The sequence below is a fragment of the Leptodactylus fuscus genome, chromosome 5, assembly GCF_031893055.1.
Source record: "Leptodactylus fuscus isolate aLepFus1 chromosome 5, aLepFus1.hap2, whole genome shotgun sequence".
Lineage (NCBI taxonomy): Eukaryota > Metazoa > Chordata > Amphibia > Anura > Leptodactylidae > Leptodactylus > Leptodactylus fuscus.
In genome coordinates, this window is record NC_134269.1 from 137,445,076 (window position 1) to 137,466,553 (window position 21,478).

The following is a 21,478-nucleotide window of genomic DNA, read 5'->3' on the forward strand; positions in this document are numbered from 1 at the left end:
GCTTCCAAAGCAACCATCTCACGCTGCGTGAAGGAAGCGATTTTAATGTCAAGGGTTACCTCTGCCCACCATCCTAAAAGCCCACTCGACGCGTGCAGTTTCGACCTCTTGGGCGGAAGACAAAGCGCTAGCTCTGGATCATATATGTGCAGCTGCATCTTGGTCCTCTGAATCGACCTTTGTAAACCATTGCCGACTAAGTCGGCATTCCTCAGAGGCTACTGCCTTTAGGCGCACTGTGTTAGGCTCAGCATGTACCAAGGTCCCACCCTAAGGGGGATCACTTGCTATCTCCCCACATTGTGCCGCTGGTACGGATGAAAGGGAACAAAGGATTATGAAGATAATCTTGTTTCCCTTAGTCCTAACAACGGCACAAGACTCCCCCCCCCCCCCCCCCATTACAATTTGGTTTTCTACTGTATGATGGTTATTACTTTGATATTGACACGCAGGGGGAGGTATCTGTGTCCTCTTAAAGGTATCAAGCCATGTGAAATTAGAGTGGTTAATTAAAATTCCGCCTGTCCTACCAGCACACAGGGACAGAAAATACCCCACATTGTGTCACTGTTAGGACTAAGGCAGGGGTCTCAAACTCGTGGCCCGCGGGCCAACTGCAGCCCTCGGGACAATAGTTTGCGGCCTCCGGCAGATGCCGGGTGTTTAACCCCTTCCCGACATCCGCCGTAATAGTACAGCGCATGCCGGGTGTGTAACCGCCGGGTGTCTACTGCTTAAACAGTCATATTTTTATTTCAAGCACAATTCCTAGCAGAAAAAAAATGCTACATGTACAGGGATCCTTAAAGGGATTCCATCATTAGAAAATGAGGTTTTGAAATATTGGCAAATTGAAATAGCCTTTAAAAAGGCTATTCTACTCCTACCTCTGATTCTCTTGTGCTCCCCACCATTTCTATAAAAAAGCGTTCCCCCTGTGCTCTGAGCACACCTGCGACATCAACTGCTCCCCACCTCTTAGTGCCTTCTGTGTAGGCATCCAACGCTGTGCTATGTGTGCATGTGCAGTTGGCTCCGCCACTTCGGGTTCGGACAGAGCAGACTGTGCATGCTCCGTTGGCCATTTTGCGGCAGTCTGTTAAATAATTTCAACTGCATATAGTGCAGCATCAAATTCCTATGCAAGGCTGAAGAATCCCTTTAATATATTCACAAATAATTATTGTTTGACTGTCTTGTGTTAGGTTATTACTTGTTTGTCCACCTTGTTAAATGTTTTTATTTCTGCTTGACTCCAGTTATGCACAATACTAGTCAGTAGAGTTGTCATCCAAAGTTACTGAAAAAGAATTTCTTCCTCTAATATTTCCAAAATTGCTGAAGCAGCTGCAGCAAATGAATTTTTCACTAAAAGCTTGTTCCATGCATAAGCATCTATTATACAAGCACACAAGTGCAAAATCCTATTATGATATATCGGCAGCACTGAATGAAATATAATTGCAATAATTAGATCATACAGGATTACAAGGCCTATGGGGGAGGTCTGAATGGATGGGTAAGCCGTCATTTGAGAATCTCATTTCCCTGTCTATAAATCTTTAATTCTCAAGGGTGGAGTTTAAAGATTACAGTTACAAATGCCCCAGCTCAGCATGCATACTTAACAAATCTTTCATATGAACTTTATACATAGTCACGAGTGGATATCCAGAATGATATGGCATCACATTGCTATGGCTTTATTACAACAATTTATTTCAGCATTAAAACTTATCAAGTAGAATTTTTAAGGCTGCTTCTAAATTAGCAGTGCAGGTCAGGAGCGGACAAATTTATTCTTATGCCACACATAAGTAAGCTATAAAGTTATACTAAGATTGCTGTAAAGTTGATGAAATAGTTTTTGCAAGTGTATATTTATTATAGTGTGTATTCTTCTGTCATCACAAAAGAATCACTGCAATAGAGGAGGCAATGAGCCATGCTATAATGCATATCTAGTTAAATGCATTATGTAGACAGCATAGCAATAGAAAGTGTTTTAGGAAAACCATATGTTTCATCTCTTTAGTCAACTGTAAGAACAATATAAAAAAGTTACATTTTACAGTTTAAATTCACATACTGTATATTATAGGGTTTCAAATAAAGTATGTGGTATTACTGTATTTAGTAGTAGTCTAAATCATTTAAAGTCATTGGGGTTTCTCCACAAAAGAAAGTTATCCCCCATCTATTGGCTTGGAAAAAACATGCAGATGCATGGGGGGTCCAACTGCTCAGGTGCCCACTGATCAGAATGGGGGATTATCATACCATGTTCTGAATGTCATGGAGTGCTGGAGCTAGCCAAGCGCTTTACTCTAGTTACTTCTGGCACTCCCATATAAAGGATAACTCGCTTTCATAGAAAAACCCCTTAAGGCTAAGGGAGCCTTCACATGGAGTTTACGCTCGCTCATTCTGAACGTAAAACTTGTTCAGAGTGAGCGGCATAAAAAACAGATCCCATTGACTTGAATGGGTGCCGACATACGAGTACTCCCCAGTGAAATCAATGGGAGGCTTTTTTACCTATTGCTTTCAATGTGATATGCGCGTATCACATTGAAAGCAATAAGTAAAAAAGGCTCCCATTGATTTCACTGGGGAGTGCTCATATGCCGGCACCCATTCAAGTCAATGGGATCTGTTTTTTATGCCGCTCACTCTGAACGAGTTTTACGTTCAGAATGAGCGAGTGTAAACTCCATGTGCAGGCTCCCTAAAGCTCCACGTTGTGGAAACAACTTTTTTTTTTGCAGATTTTGTTGCATTTTTTTTCAAGAAAAAAAGTTGCATTTCTGCAATGTGAGGCCTTAGCCTTAAATTCAGTATGCTGCTGGTTTTTTGATACTTGAACACAATGACATTTAGCTGAATTATGGAACACTTTTGTACTAGGGCCATGGGGAGTGTAATAGGTCCACAAAGATTCCTCTGTATGCTTTCAATTCCACATTTCGTATAAAAATAAATAAAAATGTGGCATGGGCAGATATATTCAGTAGCACCTATACTAGCCAAATACAGTTTGTGTGTCAGCTGTATTTCCCAGCCCAACCATGGCTCCTGTGAATTGAACTTACAGCATGATACTGATTGATGATGCTGAGAGCTACAGAACGTCAGTGACTCTACTCTGCTACACCTGATGCTGTGTATACAGGGCAGGAAAACCCCGGTAGTTCTGGAGCATATAGCATCCTAAAATCAATGTGCTTCTGTAAATTCAGTTCATCGGAGTTGTGACTGGGCCAGGAATATGGGTAAAAATTCTGGACTTGTATGAAAATGCGCTGTGACAGAGTTATCATAACTTTCTAAATTAGAAATTTTCTTTAGTGCCCATAACAGTAAATCACAGCAGAACTTTAATGTTTAATTTGCTATGGGTAATAAAGATAGTTTTACTTCTAGACAGTTTCATACATCTCTCCCAGTATGTACAGTACAGCAGTGCACAGAGGCTGTATTTAATCTCACCCGTCATTCACTGTACTATTACGGTGGATGTCAGGAAAATGGTCCCTTCTGGCCCCCGATGCTTCTTCCAGCCCAAAGTCCTCGCTTCATGTGACCATTGAGACTAGCCAGTGTGATATCACTTGTGATATCCAGTGTCCTTTCCTTAGCTGAGCCCACCCGGGGCCAGGAGAACATGCTGTTTTTTTGTTATTTTTTTACACCTTTCCCAGTCCTAATACCCTTTAAGCCCTAATACAGCTCTGTTAATGGAAAGCTTAAAAAAAAAAAAAAAAAAAAGAAGCTTTTGTATGGGAGGAAGTAAGAAACATCAATTGAAATATGGCTGCTGTGGGAAGGGTTTAAAGGCATGGCCCCAGCCTTAAGCATTTTTTATTGCTCACCTAATAAATAGTCTCACAACCTGCGCTAATCTGAAAATAAAAATCTTCGTTATTTAAGGGGTGGTCCGTACATTGTCTATATATTCTAATTACTGGCAGGTCACTTTAAATATAATGAGGCAGATTCATTCCAGTGGTCTAAAAGCAAAATTCTGCCTCAGTTATTCATAGCAGCCAATCACAACACCGCTTTCATTTTGTATTCTGCTCTTGAAAAATGAAAGTTGTGCTGTGATTCTCTACTTTGTGTTAAAAGCATTCAGCCTTTACCAGACCATTTGTCTATATTACTGTAGTTAAAGAAGAACTCTGATCTCTCATCGATGACCTAAGAAGGTCCGAAACCTGGGGCCCCCACTGATGAGCTGTATAAAGGGGCTGTGGCACCTGTATAAGCATCACGACTTCTTGACTGTTTACATTGTATACCATTTGTTACATAGGGGATACAATGTATTTACAGCCTTGCCCATTCATTTCTAAGGGTAGAGGCTGTAGTTACATTACTAAGTCCTATTTACTTCAATGAGAATAAAGTGAAATACCAAACATAGCCCATGGACAAGGGTGTTACTTCACTGTTTCAGGTTAAAAAAACAAAACAAACCACAGGATATCATTTATGAACATTACTTCTTGTATTCAACCACATTGTTGTGTAGAGGAAAATTGACTTAAACATTAATACAGGAAAGTGTTTTTTACAACTTGAGTAGTCAAAAAATGTAATGCCTTGCCCCAATACAGATACTAATACAACATTAAAAACACTATAGATACATATTTAATAGGAAATGTTATTAGGAGTTAGAATCAATTTTGGAATTCTTGATATATGATCGATCTAGGGAAATCATTCAAGTTGACCACTTGCATCCCTGGAATTTGTGTTTTGCCTTCCTTTGGGTCAAACAGCTATGTCTGAGAGGTATGAACTTGATGAAGATGTTCCTCTTTCCAACCTGAGTAGCCACTGTATATATTGTATGTAACCAGGACATAGTTCTAAGCATAGAGGAGAAGATCTACTAATATGGTTGCAACTTGACCTTGACATAAAATTCAACCAAAAACACATTTTTGTCAAGCAATAAAAAGCCCAAATCATATAAGAGAGAACCATTCAATCATTACATGAACACAATTATCAAGGAACAGATTTAGTGACAACTTGACTTTGGCAAAAAATACTCCATAATGTGACTCGTCTACTGTTAGACCAGATTTTTCTGACTTGCTTGAAAAGACCAAGGTTTCATATGGAGTTTTTGGGTGCCTTTAAAATGCTAAATTTCAGCAACATTTTAAAGTAAAATTCTGGCCCAAAGTACAGCAAGTTAACTAATAGGTGCTAAGAACTAAAGACGGTCTAAAGATGCACCAGCTTCAGTTACTGTGATAAATCTGGCACAGACTGTCTAAATTCACAATGCCTTAGTAAATACTGACCATAATTGTTGTTTGCATTTTGCTTCTCTCCTGTGTGAGTGAAATAATATTTTTTATTGACGCAATAAAAGAAATCCAGAATCGTATTTAAGAGAAACATTTATTTAAATCTTCACAAGAACACGATTATACTAAACCAATCCAATCAAGAAATAAGAAGTGCAAAAAAAAATATGGATGGTAATTTCCCCTTCAAAACACATTTGTTTACCATGCCAGTACATAAATATCTGTTTACCGAGAAGTATGAGGTGCCCATAACACGATATATCTTAAATCTTTTTATCATTTGCAAAAACACTTTCTACAATATGTAATAAAATATTTCAGTGAGAAAACGATGTGCAGTTGATGAAGAGTGATGAAGATCAATTAAATATGCCATTAATGTTCATGTTTGAGGACGTGGTGCACAGATCAGTGGCACATTCTATTTTATAGAAACATGAGAATTGTGTGTAATACTATGTTCCAGGTAATCCATGGTTTTCAAGCAATAGCTGGCATAAAATCTCATGAAAAGGTGCTTAGATTCATCTTTATACATGAACAGTTCCATTGGTTTAATACATTTAATGTTTGGTTGATCCTCTCATTTAAAAAATATGCTTATGTACTAGATTCCAAATAGGCATCCTGCACAAAAAGGTCAGTGGCAACTGTTTTATATTTGGCCTCAAGTTTAACAAAATGAAAAGGTAAAACCTCCTTTAAACTGGCTATCAGTTGTTCTTCTTCAACCAGGAGATTTGTCTGCACACTATAATACATCAGTTCCAATTATGTCATTTTATTTGGTGTAAGGTCTTTTATGTCAAAAACATTCATAATCCATGAACCTTTAGTAGTGGTTATCATCACAGCTCCTGAAGGCACTGTGGATCTACAGAGCAACACATATGGCCATTCTGTGGAAGGAAAGAGACAGTACAAGGTTGGTAAAACTTTGCATCATAAACATATTTTTGATGATCATTAATATAATAGCTTGTAATTGTAGAGAAGTAATCCCTCAACATTGGTCATATAACTTAAAAAGACACAAGGGATCCCACTACTATCAATGGAGACATGATGGGTTCATATGTCTGTACGTTTCTCCACTGCAAGTCGGAAATTACCCTTGGTGTATGTCCACATGGCACAACATAGTTGCTAAGCATAGAATAGGTAACAAAAGATGACAGTGACATCAATTTAGCAGAGTAATGTGACAGGAGTAATTCTAGGTCCTCTAGAACTACGTGTTTTTTATTTGCAGAATATAACTTTCTATAACAAGTGAGTAGAAACTTGGCTCTCTCATCTAGAATATCAAATTTAATTGTTCTTCTATTTGACTGCTGTCTACCCAGTTGGTATATGGCACATCCCTGGGTAATACTGCTCAAAGTATCCATATAGCTTCCCAGGCTTCTACTGTGATTGCCATGTACCTGTTATTTTAAATAAAGCTGTGGCTAAAATAATAGCATTATACAGAATATTATTTTAATATTATATCAGTCTATATAATTATTAACATTTTATAGTTACATAGTTTGTTTCATTTTCTTAAGGCTGAAGACACATATTAGGGCGGATTTATTAAAACTGTCCATAGAAACTACATTTTGTATTCTGCTCCTGAAAAATGAAAGCTCCTTTGTGATTGATAGGTTGCTAGAGGCAACTCTGACAATTTTGCTTTCTGACCATTTTAATAAATCCGCCCTGGCAATTTTTTGTTATTTTTTTTATTATTGCATCTTTTGCTGTGTTTTTTTTTTTTTTTTGGGGGGGGGGGGGAGGGGGGGTTTGAGCCAATGCCAGGAACAGTCAGCAGGAAGGAGAATCAAGTCCATCCTTTATATTTCCCATTTCTTCTTAACCTATTCCTAGTTCAAAATCTGCGCTAAAAAAAGCAACAGTTGTAAGGCCAGAGCCCCATGTATCGTAAACTCGGCTATTTGGCTGCGGTGTTTTACAGTATACATTGCAGAAAAATATCCACAGCGGAAATGATATGATTTTAAAAATATCAATTATACCAACGGAAACACTGGCATTAACCATATACATATAATATAGAGATGAGCGAACACTAAAATGTTCGAGGTTCGAAATTCGATTCGAACAGCCGCTCAATGTTCGTGTGTTCGAACGGGTTTCGAACCCCATTATAGTCTATGGGGAACAGATACTCGTTAAGGGGGAAACCCAAATCCGTGTCTGGAGGGTCACCAAGTCCACTATGACACCCCAGGAAATGATGCCAACACCTCTGGAATGACACTGGGACAGCAGGGGAAGCATGTCTGGGGGCATCTAACACACCAAAGACTCTCTATTACCCCAACATCACAGCCTAACAACTACACACTTTACACACTCAATACCACCTCTCTGACAGTAGGAAAACACCTTGAAACATGTGTATTTGGCACTTGCAGTGAGGAGAGCTTGTCACCAGCAGTGAATTTGGCCCTTGTAGTAAGTTGAGGTTGGCACCAACATTTGTTTCGAAAATCAGGGTGGATTGAGCCTCTAACCAGCAGAGTTTGGGCAAATTCATGGTGGAGGGAGCCTCTAAACACCCCAGTTTGGGCAAATTCATGGTGGAGGGAGCCTCTAAAAACCCCAGTTTGGACCAATTCATGGTGGAGGGAGCCTCTAACCAGCCCAGTTTGGGCAAATTCATGGTGGAGGGAGCCTCTAACCAGCCCAGTTTGGGCAAATTCATGGTGGAGGGAGCCTCTAACCAGCCCAGTTTGGACCAATTAATGGTGGAGGGAGCCTCTAAACAGCCAAGTTTTGGGAAATTCATGGTGGAGGGAGCCTCTAACCAGCCCAGTTTGGACCAATTCATGGTGGAGGGAGCCTCTAAACAGCCCAGTTTGGGCAAATTCATGGTGGAGGGAGCCTCTAACCAGCCCAGTTTGGACCAATTAATGGTGGAGGGAGCCTCTAAACAGCCCAGTTTGGACCAATTAATGGTGGAGGGAGCCTCTAACCAGCCCAGTTTGGACCAATTAATGGTGGAGGGAGCCTCTAACCAGCCCAGTTTGGACCAATTAATGGTGGAGGGAGCCTCTAAACAGCCAAGTTTTGGGAAATTCATGGTGGAGGGAGCCTCTAACCAGCCCAGTTTGGACCAATTCATGGTGGAGGGAGCCTCTAAACAGCCCAGTTTGGACCAATTCATGGTGGAGGGAGCCTCTAAACAGCCCAGTTTGGACCAATTAATGGTGGAGGGAGCCTCTAACCAGCCCAGTTTGGACCAATTAATGGTGGAGGGAGCCTCTAAACAGCCCAGTTTGGACCAATTAATGGTGGAGGGAGCCTCTAACCAGCCCAGTTTGGACCAATTAATGGTGGAGGGAGCCTCTAAACAGCCAAGTTTTGGGAAATTCATGGTGGAGGGAGCCTCTAACCAGCCCAGTTTGGGCAAATTCATGGTGGAGGGAGCCTCTAACCAGCCCAGTTTGGACCAATTAATGGTGGAGGGAGCCTCTAACCAGCCCAGTTTGGACCAATTAATGGTGGAGGGAGCCTCTAAACAGCCAAGTTTTGGGAAATTCATGGTGGAGGGAGCCTCTAACCAGCCCAGTTTGGACCAATTCATGGTGGAGGGAGCCTCTAAACAGCCCAGTTTGGGCAAATTCATGGTGGAGGGAGCCTCTAACCAGCCCAGTTTGGACCAATTAATGGTGGAGGGAGCCTCTAACCACCCCAGTTTGGGCAAATTCATGGTGGAGGGAGCCTCTAACCAGCCCAGTTTGGACCAATTAATGGTGGAGGGAGCCTCTAAACAGCCAAGTTTTGGGAAATTCATGGTGGAGGGAGCCTCTAACCAGCCCAGTTTGGGCAAATTCATGGTGGAGGGAGCCTCTAACCAGCCCAGTTTGGACCAATTAATGGTGGAGGGAGCCTCTAACCAGCCCAGTTTGGACCAATTAATGGTGGAGGGAGCCTCTAAACAGCCAAGTTTTGGGAAATTCATGGTGGAGGGAGCCTCTAAACAGCCCAGTTTGGGCAAATTCATGGTGGAGGGAGCCTCTAAAAAACCCAGTTTGGACCAATTCATGGTGGAGGGAGCCTCTAATTAGCCCAGTTTGGACCAATTAATTGTGGAGGGAGCCTCTAACCAGCCCAGTTTGGACCAATTAATGGTGGAGGGAGCCTCTAAACAGCCAAGTTTTGGGAAATTCATGGTGGAGGGAGCCTCTAAAAAACCCAGTTTGGACCAATTCATGGTGGAGGGAGCCTCTAATTAGCCCAGTTTGGACCAATTAATTGTGGAGGGAGCCTCTAACCAGCCCAGTTTGGACCAATTAATGGTGGAGGGAGCCTCTAACCACCCCAGTTTGGGCAAATTCATGGTGGAGGGAGCCTCTAACCAGCCCAGTTTGGACCAATTAATGGTGGAGGGAGCCTCTAAACAGCCAAGTTTTGGGAAATTCATGGTGGAGGGAGCCTCTAACCAGCCCAGTTTGGGCAAATTCATGGTGGAGGGAGCCTCTAACCAGCCCAGTTTGGACCAATTAATGGTGGAGGGAGCCTCTAACCAGCCCAGTTTGGACCAATTAATGGTGGAGGGAGCCTCTAAACAGCCAAGTTTTGGGAAATTCATGGTGGAGGGAGCCTCTAACCAGCCCAGTTTGGGCAAATTCATGGTGGAGGGAGCCTCTAACCAGCCCAGTTTGGACCAATTAATGGTGGAGGGAGCCTCTAACCAGCCCAGTTTGGACCAATTAATGGTGGAGGGAGCCTCTAACCAGCCCAGTTTGGACCAATTAATGGTGGAGGGAGCCTCTAAACAGCCAAGTTTTGGGAAATTCATGGTGGAGGGAGCCTCTAACCAGCCCAGTTTGGGCAAATTCATGGTGGAGGGAGCCTCTAACCAGCCCAGTTTGGACCAATTAATGGTGGAGGGAGCCTCTAACCAGCCCAGTTTGGACCAATTAATGGTGGAGGGAGCCTCTAAACAGCCAAGTTTTGGGAAATTCATGGTGGAGGGAGCCTCTAACCAGCCCAGTTTGGGCAAATTCATGGTGGAGGGAGCCTCTAACCAGCCCAGTTTGGACCAATTAATGGTGGAGGGAGCCTCTAACCAGCCCAGTTTGGACCAATTAATGGTGGAGGGAGCCTCTAAACAGCCAAGTTTTGGGAAATTCATGGTGGAGGGAGCCTCTAAACAGCCCAGTTTGGGCAAATTCATGGTGGAGGGAGCCTCTAAAAAACCCAGTTTGGACCAATTCATGGTGGAGGGAGCCTCTAATTAGCCCAGTTTGGACCAATTAATTGTGGAGGGAGCCTCTAACCAGCCCAGTTTGGACCAATTAATGGTGGAGGGAGCCTCTAAACAGCCAAGTTTTGGGAAATTCATGGTGGAGGGAGCCTCTAAAAAACCCAGTTTGGACCAATTCATGGTGGAGGGAGCCTCTAATTAGCCCAGTTTGGACCAATTAATTGTGGAGGGAGCCTCTAACCAGCCCAGTTTGGACCAATTAATGGTGGAGGGAGCCTCTAACCACCCCAGTTTGGGCAAATTCATGGTGGAGGGAGCCTCTAACCAGCCCAGTTTGGACCAATTAATGGTGGAGGGAGCCTCTAAACAGCCCAGTTTGGGCAAATTCATGGTGGAGGGAGCCTCTAACCAGCCCAGTTTGGACCAATTAATGGTGGAGGGAGCCTCTAAACAGCCAAGTTTTGGGAAATTCATGGTGGAGGGAGCCTCTAACCAGCCCAGTTTGGGCAAATTCATGGTGGAGGGAGCCTCTAACCAGCCCAGTTTGGACCAATTAATGGTGGAGGGAGCCTCTAACCAGCCCAGTTTGGACCAATTAATGGTGGAGGGAGCCTCTAAACAGCCAAGTTTTGGGAAATTCATGGTGGAGGGAGCCTCTAACCAGCCCAGTTTGGGCAAATTCATGGTGGAGGGAGCCTCTAACCAGCCCAGTTTGGACCAATTAATGGTGGAGGGAGCCTCTAACCAGCCCAGTTTGGACCAATTAATGGTGGAGGGAGCCTCTAAACAGCCAAGTTTTGGGAAATTCATGGTGGAGGGAGCCTCTAAACAGCCCAGTTTGGGCAAATTCATGGTGGAGGGAGCCTCTAAAAAACCCAGTTTGGACCAATTCATGGTGGAGGGAGCCTCTAATTAGCCCAGTTTGGACCAATTAATTGTGGAGGGAGCCTCTAACCAGCCCAGTTTGGACCAATTAATGGTGGAGGGAGCCTCTAAACAGCCAAGTTTTGGGAAATTCATGGTGGAGGGAGCCTCTAAAAAACCCAGTTTGGACCAATTCATGGTGGAGGGAGCCTCTAATTAGCCCAGTTTGGACCAATTCATGGTGGAGGGAGCCTCTAAACAGCCCAGTTTGGACCAATTCATGGTGGAGGGAGCCTCTAAACAGCCAAGTTTTGGGAAATTCATGGTGGAGGGAGCCTCTAACCAGCCCAGTTTGGGCAAATTCATGGTGGAGGGAGCCTCTAACCAGCCCAGTTTGGACCAATTAATGGTGGAGGGAGCCTCTAACCAGCCCAGTTTGGACCAATTAATGGTGGAGGGAGCCTCTAAACAGCCAAGTTTTGGGAAATTCATGGTGGAGGGAGCCTCTAACCAGCCCAGTTTGGACCAATTCATGGTGGAGGGAGCCTCTAAACAGCCCAGTTTGGGCAAATTCATGGTGGAGGGAGCCTCTAACCAGCAGAGTTGGGGGAAATCAGGGTGGAGGGAGCCTAGTATTAGCAGAATTGTGCAACGCTTATGGTGGATGAGTATGAGGATGCGGAGGAATTGGAGAGGTTGAGTACAGACATGGAGTTTCATGTTGGGGTGCTTTACACAGGTGGGCACAAAAATGACGGCTCTACCCAGTGGTGGTTCATTTTTATCAAAGTGAGCCGGTCGGCACTCTCAGCTGACAGACGGGTGCGCTTGTCAGTGATGATGCCACCGGCTGCACTGAACACCCTCTCAGATAGGACGCTGGCGGCAGGACAGGACAGCACCTCCAAGGCATATAGGGCAAGTTCAAGCCACAGGTCCAACTTCGACACCCAATACGTGTAGGGCGCAGAGGGGTCGGAGAGGACAGGGCTGTGGTCGGAAAGGTATTCCCGCAACATGCGCCTATACTTCTCACGCCTGGTGACACTAGGACCCTCCGTGGCGGCACTTTGGCGAGGGGGTGCCATCAAGGTGTCCCAGACCTTAGACAGTGTGCCCCTCGTTTGTGTGGACCGGTGAGAACTTGGTTGCCTACTGGAGGAACTGCCCTCCCTGCCGCCAACGTCACATGCTGGAAACATCTCCATCATATTCTGCACCAATTGCCTGTGGCAAGCATTGATGCGATTGGCCCTCCCCTCTACCGGAATAAAAGACGAGATGTTGTTTTTATACCGGGGGTCAAGGATAGCAAAGATCCAGTACTGGTTGTCCTCCATGATTTTGACAATACGCTTGTCGGTTGTAAAGCACCCCAACATGAACTCAGCCATGTCTGCCACAGTGTTAGTTGGCATGACTCCTCTGGCCCCACCGGAAAGTTCAATCTCCATTTCCTCCTCATCCTCCATGTCTACCCATCCGCGCTGCAACAATGGGACGATTCGAAGTTGCCCGGAAGCCTCCTGTATCACCATCACATCATCGGACAACTCTTCTTCCTCCTCCTCCTCCTCCTCCTCCTCCATTAAACGCAGTGAAGCGGACAGATGTGTGGACCTACTCTCCAGCTGTGACGGATCGGATGCTATCCCTAACTCCTCTGTGTGATCTGAGTTATCCCTGATGTCAATCAGGGATTCTCTCAGAACACACAAGAGCGGGATTGTAAGGCTCACCATCGCATCCTCAGAGCTCACCCTCCTTGTGGACTCCTCAAAGACCCGTAGGATGTCACAAAGGTCTCTCATCCATGGCCACTCATGGATGTGAAACTGAGGCAGCTGACTTTGTGGCACCCTAGGGTTTTGTAGCTGGTATTCCATCAAAGGTCTCTGCTGCTCAACCACTCTATTCAACATCTGAAACGTTGAGTTCCAGCGTGTGGGGACGTCGCACAAAAGCCGGTGTTGTGGCACATGCAGGCGTTGCTGGAGAGATTTTAAGCTAGCAGCGGCTACTGTCGACTTGCGAAAGTGGGCGCACATGCGCCGCACTTTCACCAGTAGCTCTGGAACATTGGGGTAGCTCTTTAGGAAACGTTGCACCACTAGGTTGAAGACGTGGGCCAGGCATGGAACATGTTGGAGTCCGGCAAGCTCCAGAGCTGCTACCAGGTTCCGGCCGTTATCACAAACGACCATGCCTGGGCCCAGGTGCAGCGGCTCAAACCATATTGCCGTCTCATCGAGGAGGGCATCCCTCACCTCGGAGGCAGTGTGCTGTCTGTCCCCCAAGCTGATCAGCTTCAGCACAGCCTGCTGACGTCTACCAACGCCAGTGCTGCAACGTTTCCAACTCGTAGCTGGGGTCAATCTAACAGCGGAGGAGGAGGCGGTGGCGGAGGAGGAGGCGGTGGCGGAGGAGGAGGCGGTGGCGGAGGAGGAGGCGGTAGAGGAGGAGGAGGAGGGGGGTGTTCTTCTCGTGTCCCTGCCAGGAATGTTAGGCGGGGAGACGAGGTACACCGGGCCAGTTTGGGAAGCAGTCCCAGCCTCAACTACATTCACCCAGTGTGCCGTCAGTGAAATGTAGCGTCCCTGTCCGCATGCACTTGTCCACGCGTCGGTGGTCAAGTGGACCTTTGTGCAAAGCGCGGAACTAAGGGCCCGCCTGATGTTGAGTGACACGTGCTGGTGCAAGGCGGGGACGGCACACCGGGAGAAGTAGTGACGGCTAGGGACGGCATAGCGAGGTGCCGCAGTTGCCATCAGGTCCAGGAAGGCGGGAGTTTCAACAAGCCGGAACGCCAACATCTCCTGGGCCAGCAGTTTAGCGATGTTGGCGTTCAAGGCTTGCGCGTGTGGGTGGTTAGCAGTGTATTTCTGCCGCCGCTCCAATGTCTGAGAGATGGTGGGTTGTTGTAAAGAAACGCCTGATGGTGCCTTTGATGGTGCAGGAGAAGGAGATAAGACAGGACCAGGGGAGGATGAGGTAGAAGTCAACAAAGTGGCGGAGGCAGATGAAGTGGTGTCCTGGCTCGTCCTCTGGAGTGCATCGCCAGCACAGTCAGCAGTGGCAGTGGCAGAGGCAGAGGCAGAGGCAGTGGCAGTGGCGTGAACGGCAGTCGGCCTTTGTCCTGCCGTTGCTGCCTGCCACTGATTCCAGTGCTTGGATTCCAAATGACGGCGCATTGAAGTGGTGGACAGGTTGCTCTTCTCAGAGCCCCTAATCAATTTCGAGAGGCAAATTGTGCAGACAACACTATATCTGTCCTCGGCGCATTCCTTGAAAAAACTCCACACCTTCGAGAAACGTGCCCTCGAGGTGGGAGTTTTTCGGGGCTGGGTACGAACTGGAACATCTTGGGAGATTCCGGGTGTGGCCTGGCTTCGCCTAAGCTGCTGACCTCTGCCTCTGCCTCTAGCTACCCTTTTTGGTGCTGCACCTGCCTCAACATCCACACTACTTTCCCCGCTTGACATCCCCCCTGTCCAGGTCGGGTCAGTGTCCTCATCATCCACCACTTCCTCTTCCAACTCCTGTCTCATCTCCTCCTCCCGCACAATGCGCCGGTCAACTGGATGCCCTGACGGCAACTGCGTCACATCATCGTCGATGAGGGTGGGTTGCTGGTCATCCACCACCAAATCGAACGGAGATGGAGGAGACTCTAGTGTTTGAGCATCTGGATACAGATGCTCCTCTGTTAGGTTCGTGGAATCGTGACGTGGAGAGGCAGGTTGAGGGACAATGAAAGGAGCGGAGAACAGCTCTGGGGAGCAGGGACAGTTTGGGTTATTGTTCTGTAAAGCTTCTGAATTTTGGGAGGAAGGAAGACAAGACTGTTGGGTAATAGGAGGAGAGGAGGCAGAGTCTGACTGGCTGCTGGACAATGTGCTGTAAGCGTTCTCTGACAGCCATTGCAAGACCTGTTCCTGGTTCTCGGGCCTACTAAGGTTTGTACCCTGCAGTTTAGTTAATGTGGCAAGCAACCCTGGCACTGTGGAGTGGCGCAATGCTTGCTGCCCCACAGGAGTAGGCACGGGACGCCCTGTGGCTTCACTGCTACCTTGCTCCCCAGAACCATTCCCCCGACCTCGCCCACGGCCTCGTCCACGTCCCTTTCCGGGAGCCTTGCGCATTTTGAATTCCTAGTTAGAAATTGGCACTGTATACCAGTAGTAAAAATTGTGGGTGCACGTAACCCCAATATATTCTTTGAATTCCCAGTCAGAAACTGGCACTATATGGCAGTAGCAAGAAATGAGGGTATTTATAACCCCAATATACTCTTTGAATTCCCAGTCAGACAATGGCACTGTATACCAGTAGTAAAAATTGTGGGTGCACGTAACCCCAATATATTCTTTGAATTCCCAGTCAGAAACTGGCACTATATGGCAGTAGCAAGAAATGAGGGTATTTGTATTCCCAATATACTCTTTGAATTCCCAGTCAGACAATGGCACTGTATACCAGTAGTAAAAATTGTGGGTGCACGTAACCCCAATATATTCTTTGAATTCCCAGTCAGAAACTGGCACTATATGGCAGTAGCAAGAAATGAGGGTATTTGTATTCCCAATATATTCTTTGAATTCCCAGTCAGACAATGGCACTGTATACCAGTAGTAAAAATTGTGGGTGCACGTAACCCCAATATATTCTTTGAATTACCAGTCAGAAACTGGCACTATATGGCAGTAGCAAGAAATGAGGGTATTTGTATTCCCAATATATTCTTTGAATTCCCAGTCAGACAATGGCACTGTATACCAGTAGTAAAAATTGTGGGTGCACGTAACCCCAATATATTCTTTGAATTCCCAGTCAGAAACTGGCACTATATGGCAGTAGCAAGAAATGAGGGTATTTGTATTCCCAATATATTCTTTGAATTCCCAGTCAGACAATGGCACTGTATACCAGTAGTAAAAATTGTGGGTGCACGTAACCCCAATATATTCTTTGAATTACCAGTCAGAAACTGGCACTATATGGCAGTAGCAAGAAATGAGGGTATTTATAACCCCAATATATTCTTTGAATTCCCAGTCAGACAATGGCACTGTATATCAGTAGTAAAAATTGTGGGTGCACGTAACCCCAATATATTCTTTGAATTACCAGTCAGAAACTGGCACTATATGGCAGTAGCAAGAAATGAGGGTATTTATAACCCCAATATACTCTTTGAATTCCCAGTCAGACAATGGCACTGTATACCAGTAGTAAAAATTGTGGGTGCACGTAACCCCAATATATTCTTTGAATTCCCAGTCAGAAACTGGCACTATATGGCAGTAGCAAGAAATGAGGGTATTTATAACCCCAATATACTCTTTGAATTCCCAGTCAGACAATGGCACTGTATACCAGTAGTAAAAATTGTGGGTGCACGTAACCCCAATATATTCTTTGAATTCCCAGTCAGAAACTGGCACTATATGGCAGTAGCAAGAAATGAGGGTATTTGTATTCCCAATATACTCTTTGAATTCCCAGTCAGACAATGGCACTGTATACCAGTAGTAAAAATTGTGGGTGCACGTAACCCCAATATATTCTTTGAATTCCCAGTCAGAAACTGGCACTATATGGCAGTAGCAAGAAATGAGGGTATTTGTATTCCCAATATATTCTTTGAATTCCCAGTCAGACAATGGCACTGTATACCAGTAGTAAAAATTGTGGGTGCACGTAACCCCAATATATTCTTTGAATTACCAGTCAGAAACTGGCACTATATGGCAGTAGCAAGAAATGAGGGTATTTATAACCCCAATATACTCTTTGAATTCCCAGTCAGACAATGGCACTGTATACCAGTAGTAAAAATTGTGGGTGCACGTAACCCCAATATATTCTTTGAATTCCCAGTCAGAAACTGGCACTATATGGCAGTAGCAAGAAATGAGGGTATTTGTATTCCCAATATATTCTTTGAATTCCCAGTCAGACAATGGCACTGTATACCAGTAGTAAAAATTGTGGGTGCACGTAACCCCAATATATTCTTTGAATTACCAGTCAGAAACTGGCACTATATGGCAGTAGCAAGAAATGAGGGTATTTATAACCCCAATATATTCTTTGAATTCCCAGTCAGACAATGGCACTGTATACCAGTAGTAAAAATTGTGGGTGCACGTAACCCCAATATATTCTTTGAATTCCCAGTCAGAAACTGGCACTATATGGCAGTAGCAAGAAATGAGGGTATTTGTATTCCCAATATATTCTTTGAATTCCCAGTCAGACAATGGCACTGTATACCAGTAGTAAAAATTGTGGGTGCACGTAACCCCAATATATTCTTTGAATTACCAGTCAGAAACTGGCACTATATGGCAGTAGCAAGAAATGAGGGTATTTATAACCCCAATATATTCTTTGAATTCCCAGTCAGACAATGGCACTGTATACCAGTAGTAAAAATTGTGGGTGCACGTAACCCCAATATATTCTTTGAATTACCAGTCAGAAACTGGCACTATATGGCAGTAGCAAGAAATGAGGGTATTTATAACCCCAATATATTCTTTGAATTCCCAGTCAGACAATGGCACTGTATACCAGTAGTAAAAATTGTGGGTGCACGTAACCCCAATATATTCTTTGAATTACCAGTCAGAAACTGGCACTATATGGCAGTAGCAAGAAATGAGGGTATTTATAACCCCAATATACTCTTTGAATTCCCAGTCAGACAATGGCACTGTATACCAGTAGTAAAAATTGTGGGTGCACGTAACCCCAATATATTCTTTGAATTACCAGTCAGAAACTGGCACTATATGGCAGTAGCAAGAAATGAGGGTATTTATAACCCCAATATACTCTTTGAATTCCCAGTCAGACAATGGCACTGTATACCAGTAGTAAAAATTGTGGGTGCACGTAACCCCAATATATTCTTTGAATTCCCAGTCAGAAACTGGCACTATATGGCAGTAGCAAGAAATGAGGGTATTTATAACCCCAATATATTCTTTGAATTCCCAGTCAGACAATGGCACTGTATACCAGTAGTAAAAATTGTGGGTGCACGTAACCCCAATATATTCTTTGAATTACCAGTCAGAAACTGGCACTATATGGCAGTAGCAAGAAATGAGGGTATTTGTATTCCCAATATACTCTTTGAATTCCCAGTCAGACAATGGCACTGTATACCAGTAGTAAAAATTGTGGGTGCACGTAACCCCAATATATTCTTTGAATTACCAGTCAGAAACTGGCACTATATGGCAGTAGCAAGAAATGAGGGTATTTGTATTCCCAATATACTCTTTGAATTCCCAGTCAGACAATGGCACTGTATACCAGTAGTAAAAATTGTGGGTGCACGTAACCCCAATATATTCTTTGAATTACCAGTCAGAAACTGGCACTATATGGCAGTAGCAAGAAATGAGGGTATTTGTATTCCCAATATACTCTTTGAATTCCCAGTCAGACAATGGCACTGTATACCAGTAGTAAAAATTGTGGGTGCACGTAACCCCAATATATTCTTTGAATTCCCAGTCAGAAACTGGCACTATATGGCAGTAGCAAGAAATGAGGGTATTTGTATTCCCAATATATTCTTTGAATTCCCAGTCAGACAATGGCACTGTATACCAGTAGTAAAAATTGTGGGTGCACGTAACCCCAATATATTCTTTGAATTACCAGTCAGAAACTGGCACTATATGGCAGTAGCAAGAAATGAGGGTATTTGTATTCCCAATATATTCTTTGAATTCCCAGTCAGACAATGGCACTGTATACCAGTAGTAAAAATTGTGGGTGCACGTAACCCCAATATATTCTTTGAATTACCAGTCAGAAACTGGCACTATATGGCAGTAGCAAGAAATGAGGGTATTTATAACCCCAATATATTCTTTGAATTCCCAGTCAGACAATGGCACTGTATACCAGTAGTAAAAATTGTGGGTGCACGTAACCCCAATATATTCTTTGAATTCCCAGTCAGAAACTGGCACTATATGGCAGTAGCAAGAAATGAGGGTATTTGTATTCCCAATATATTCTTTGAATTCCCAGTCAGACAATGGCACTGTATACCAGTAGTAAAAATTGTGGGTACACGTAACCCCAATATATTCTTTGAATTACCAGTCAGAAACTGGCACTATATGGCAGTAGCAAGAAATGAGGGTATTTATAACCCCAATATATTCTTTGAATTCCCAGTCAGACAATGGCACTGTATACCAGTAGTAAAAATTGTGGGTGCACGTAACCCCAATATATTCTTTGAATTACCAGTCAGAAACTGGCACTATATGGCAGTAGCAAGAAATGAGGGTATTTATAACCCCAATATACTCTTTGAATTCCCAGTCAGACAATGGCACTGTATACCAGTAGTAAAAATTGTGGGTGCACGTAACCCCAATATATTCTTTGAATTCCCAGTCAGAAACTGGCACTATATGGCAGTAGCAAGAAATGAGGGTATTTGTATTCCCAATATACTCTTTGAATTCCCAGTCAGACAATGGCACTGTATACCAGTAGTAAAAAATTGTGGGTGCACGTAACCCCAATATATTCTTTGAATTCCCAGTCAGAAACTGGCACTATATGGCAGTAGCAAGAAATGAGGGTATTTGTATTCCCAATATATTCTTTGAATTCCCAGTCAGACAATGGCACTGTATACCAGTAGTAAAAATTGTGGGTGTATATAGCCCCAATTCTATTGCTAGGGGACTTGCAGGGTATTTCTGGGGTGAAGGTGGGGGGGCACACCGTTGGAACGGGTATCGGGGTATATATCGGGTATACGGGAATACACTGACAGTGTATTCCATTCAGGATCCTGGGAAAGCTGGGTTGCGGCGATTGAGCCCGTCAGTGCCACGTTACACTGACAAGCTTCTCCCTGGAATTTAGCTCTTATAAGAGCTGTTGTGGTTGTCTTCTCCTTCCTATCTAGCCTGTCCCTGCCTACCCAGAATCTAAGCCCTAGCTAGCTGGACGGAAACCTCCGTCCTCGGTGAATTGCAAGCTCAGAATGACGCGAAGCTGGGCGTCGCTGTTCTTTTAAATTAGAGGTCACATGTTTTCGGCAGCCAATGGGTTTTGCCTACTTTTTTCAACGTCACCGGTGTCGTAGTTCCTGTCCCACCTACCCTGCGCTGTTATTGGAGCAAAAAAGGCGCCAGGGAAGGTGGGAGGGGAATCGAGTAATGGCGCACTTTACCACGCGGTGTTCGATTCGATTCGAACATGCCGAACAGCCTAATATCCGATCGAACATGAGTTCGATAGAACACTGTTCGCTCATCTCTAATATAATAGGGACTTTCTCTGAAAAGCGCTGCGGGAAAAAACCATGATGCGTTTCTAATGCAGTATAGCTTTAACCCCAGTGTCAGTGCATTTCGTTCTGGCATCACAAGGCATTTAAATGGCTGTCCATCCTTATAATGCATGGATGTATTCATAAAGGGGTCTCAAGAGAAAGAACCCCCATGAGATGCAAGGGACATCCTACATACCATAAGTCATGATTCTATATCTATAATGCCCTGGATTTCATGGACTGTTATGTACCGAATACACAGGCCAAGTCATAAAAATGTCACTGTCTACAAGAATGAAGTGAAGACAAAGATTATAATGAGATGTCAAAGTACCATTAAATATAATCTTCTTACAATGCTCAGTGTGCACATAAGAAAAATAATATAGATGAAAGTGAGTCATTTATTAGATGACACTGATGTTTTAATATCCACTGTGGTGTATTCATTAAAATGCTATCACAGGTAATGTATAAAACATGAAGGGATAAAATGTCATCTCTACTGATACCATCACTTGAATCAATTTCTCTAGATGCTTGCCATTGCTTGTATGAGTGAATTATTTGTTGCATATTAAAAGGAACAGTTAAGAGATGCAATGCTCTGTACTATGGTAGATTGCTTTCCATATTACATTTGATACATGTGCAGTCTTCACCCTTCAGTCCAACATTCCATTGTGTGTCAATCTCGTCTGGCACTGCATTGTCGCACAAGATGTGCCTTAGGTTCAC

At 44.2% G+C, this 21,478-nt stretch overlaps 1 protein-coding gene across 1 annotated transcript in view; it reads right to left on the reverse strand.

Annotated features, from left to right (window-relative positions):
• Window positions 1-5,526: 5,526 nt before the first annotated feature.
• The window catches only part of NELL2 (neural EGFL like 2), a 218,757-nt gene continuing 202,805 nt past the window's right edge, over window positions 5,527-21,478 (reverse strand). Inside the window, exon 20 of the mRNA XM_075274344.1 lies at window positions 5,527-6,232. Coding sequence (XP_075130445.1) covers window positions 6,182-6,232 — 51 coding nt within the window. The 3' untranslated portion in view covers window positions 5,527-6,181. The remainder of the gene's footprint in view (window positions 6,233-21,478) is intronic.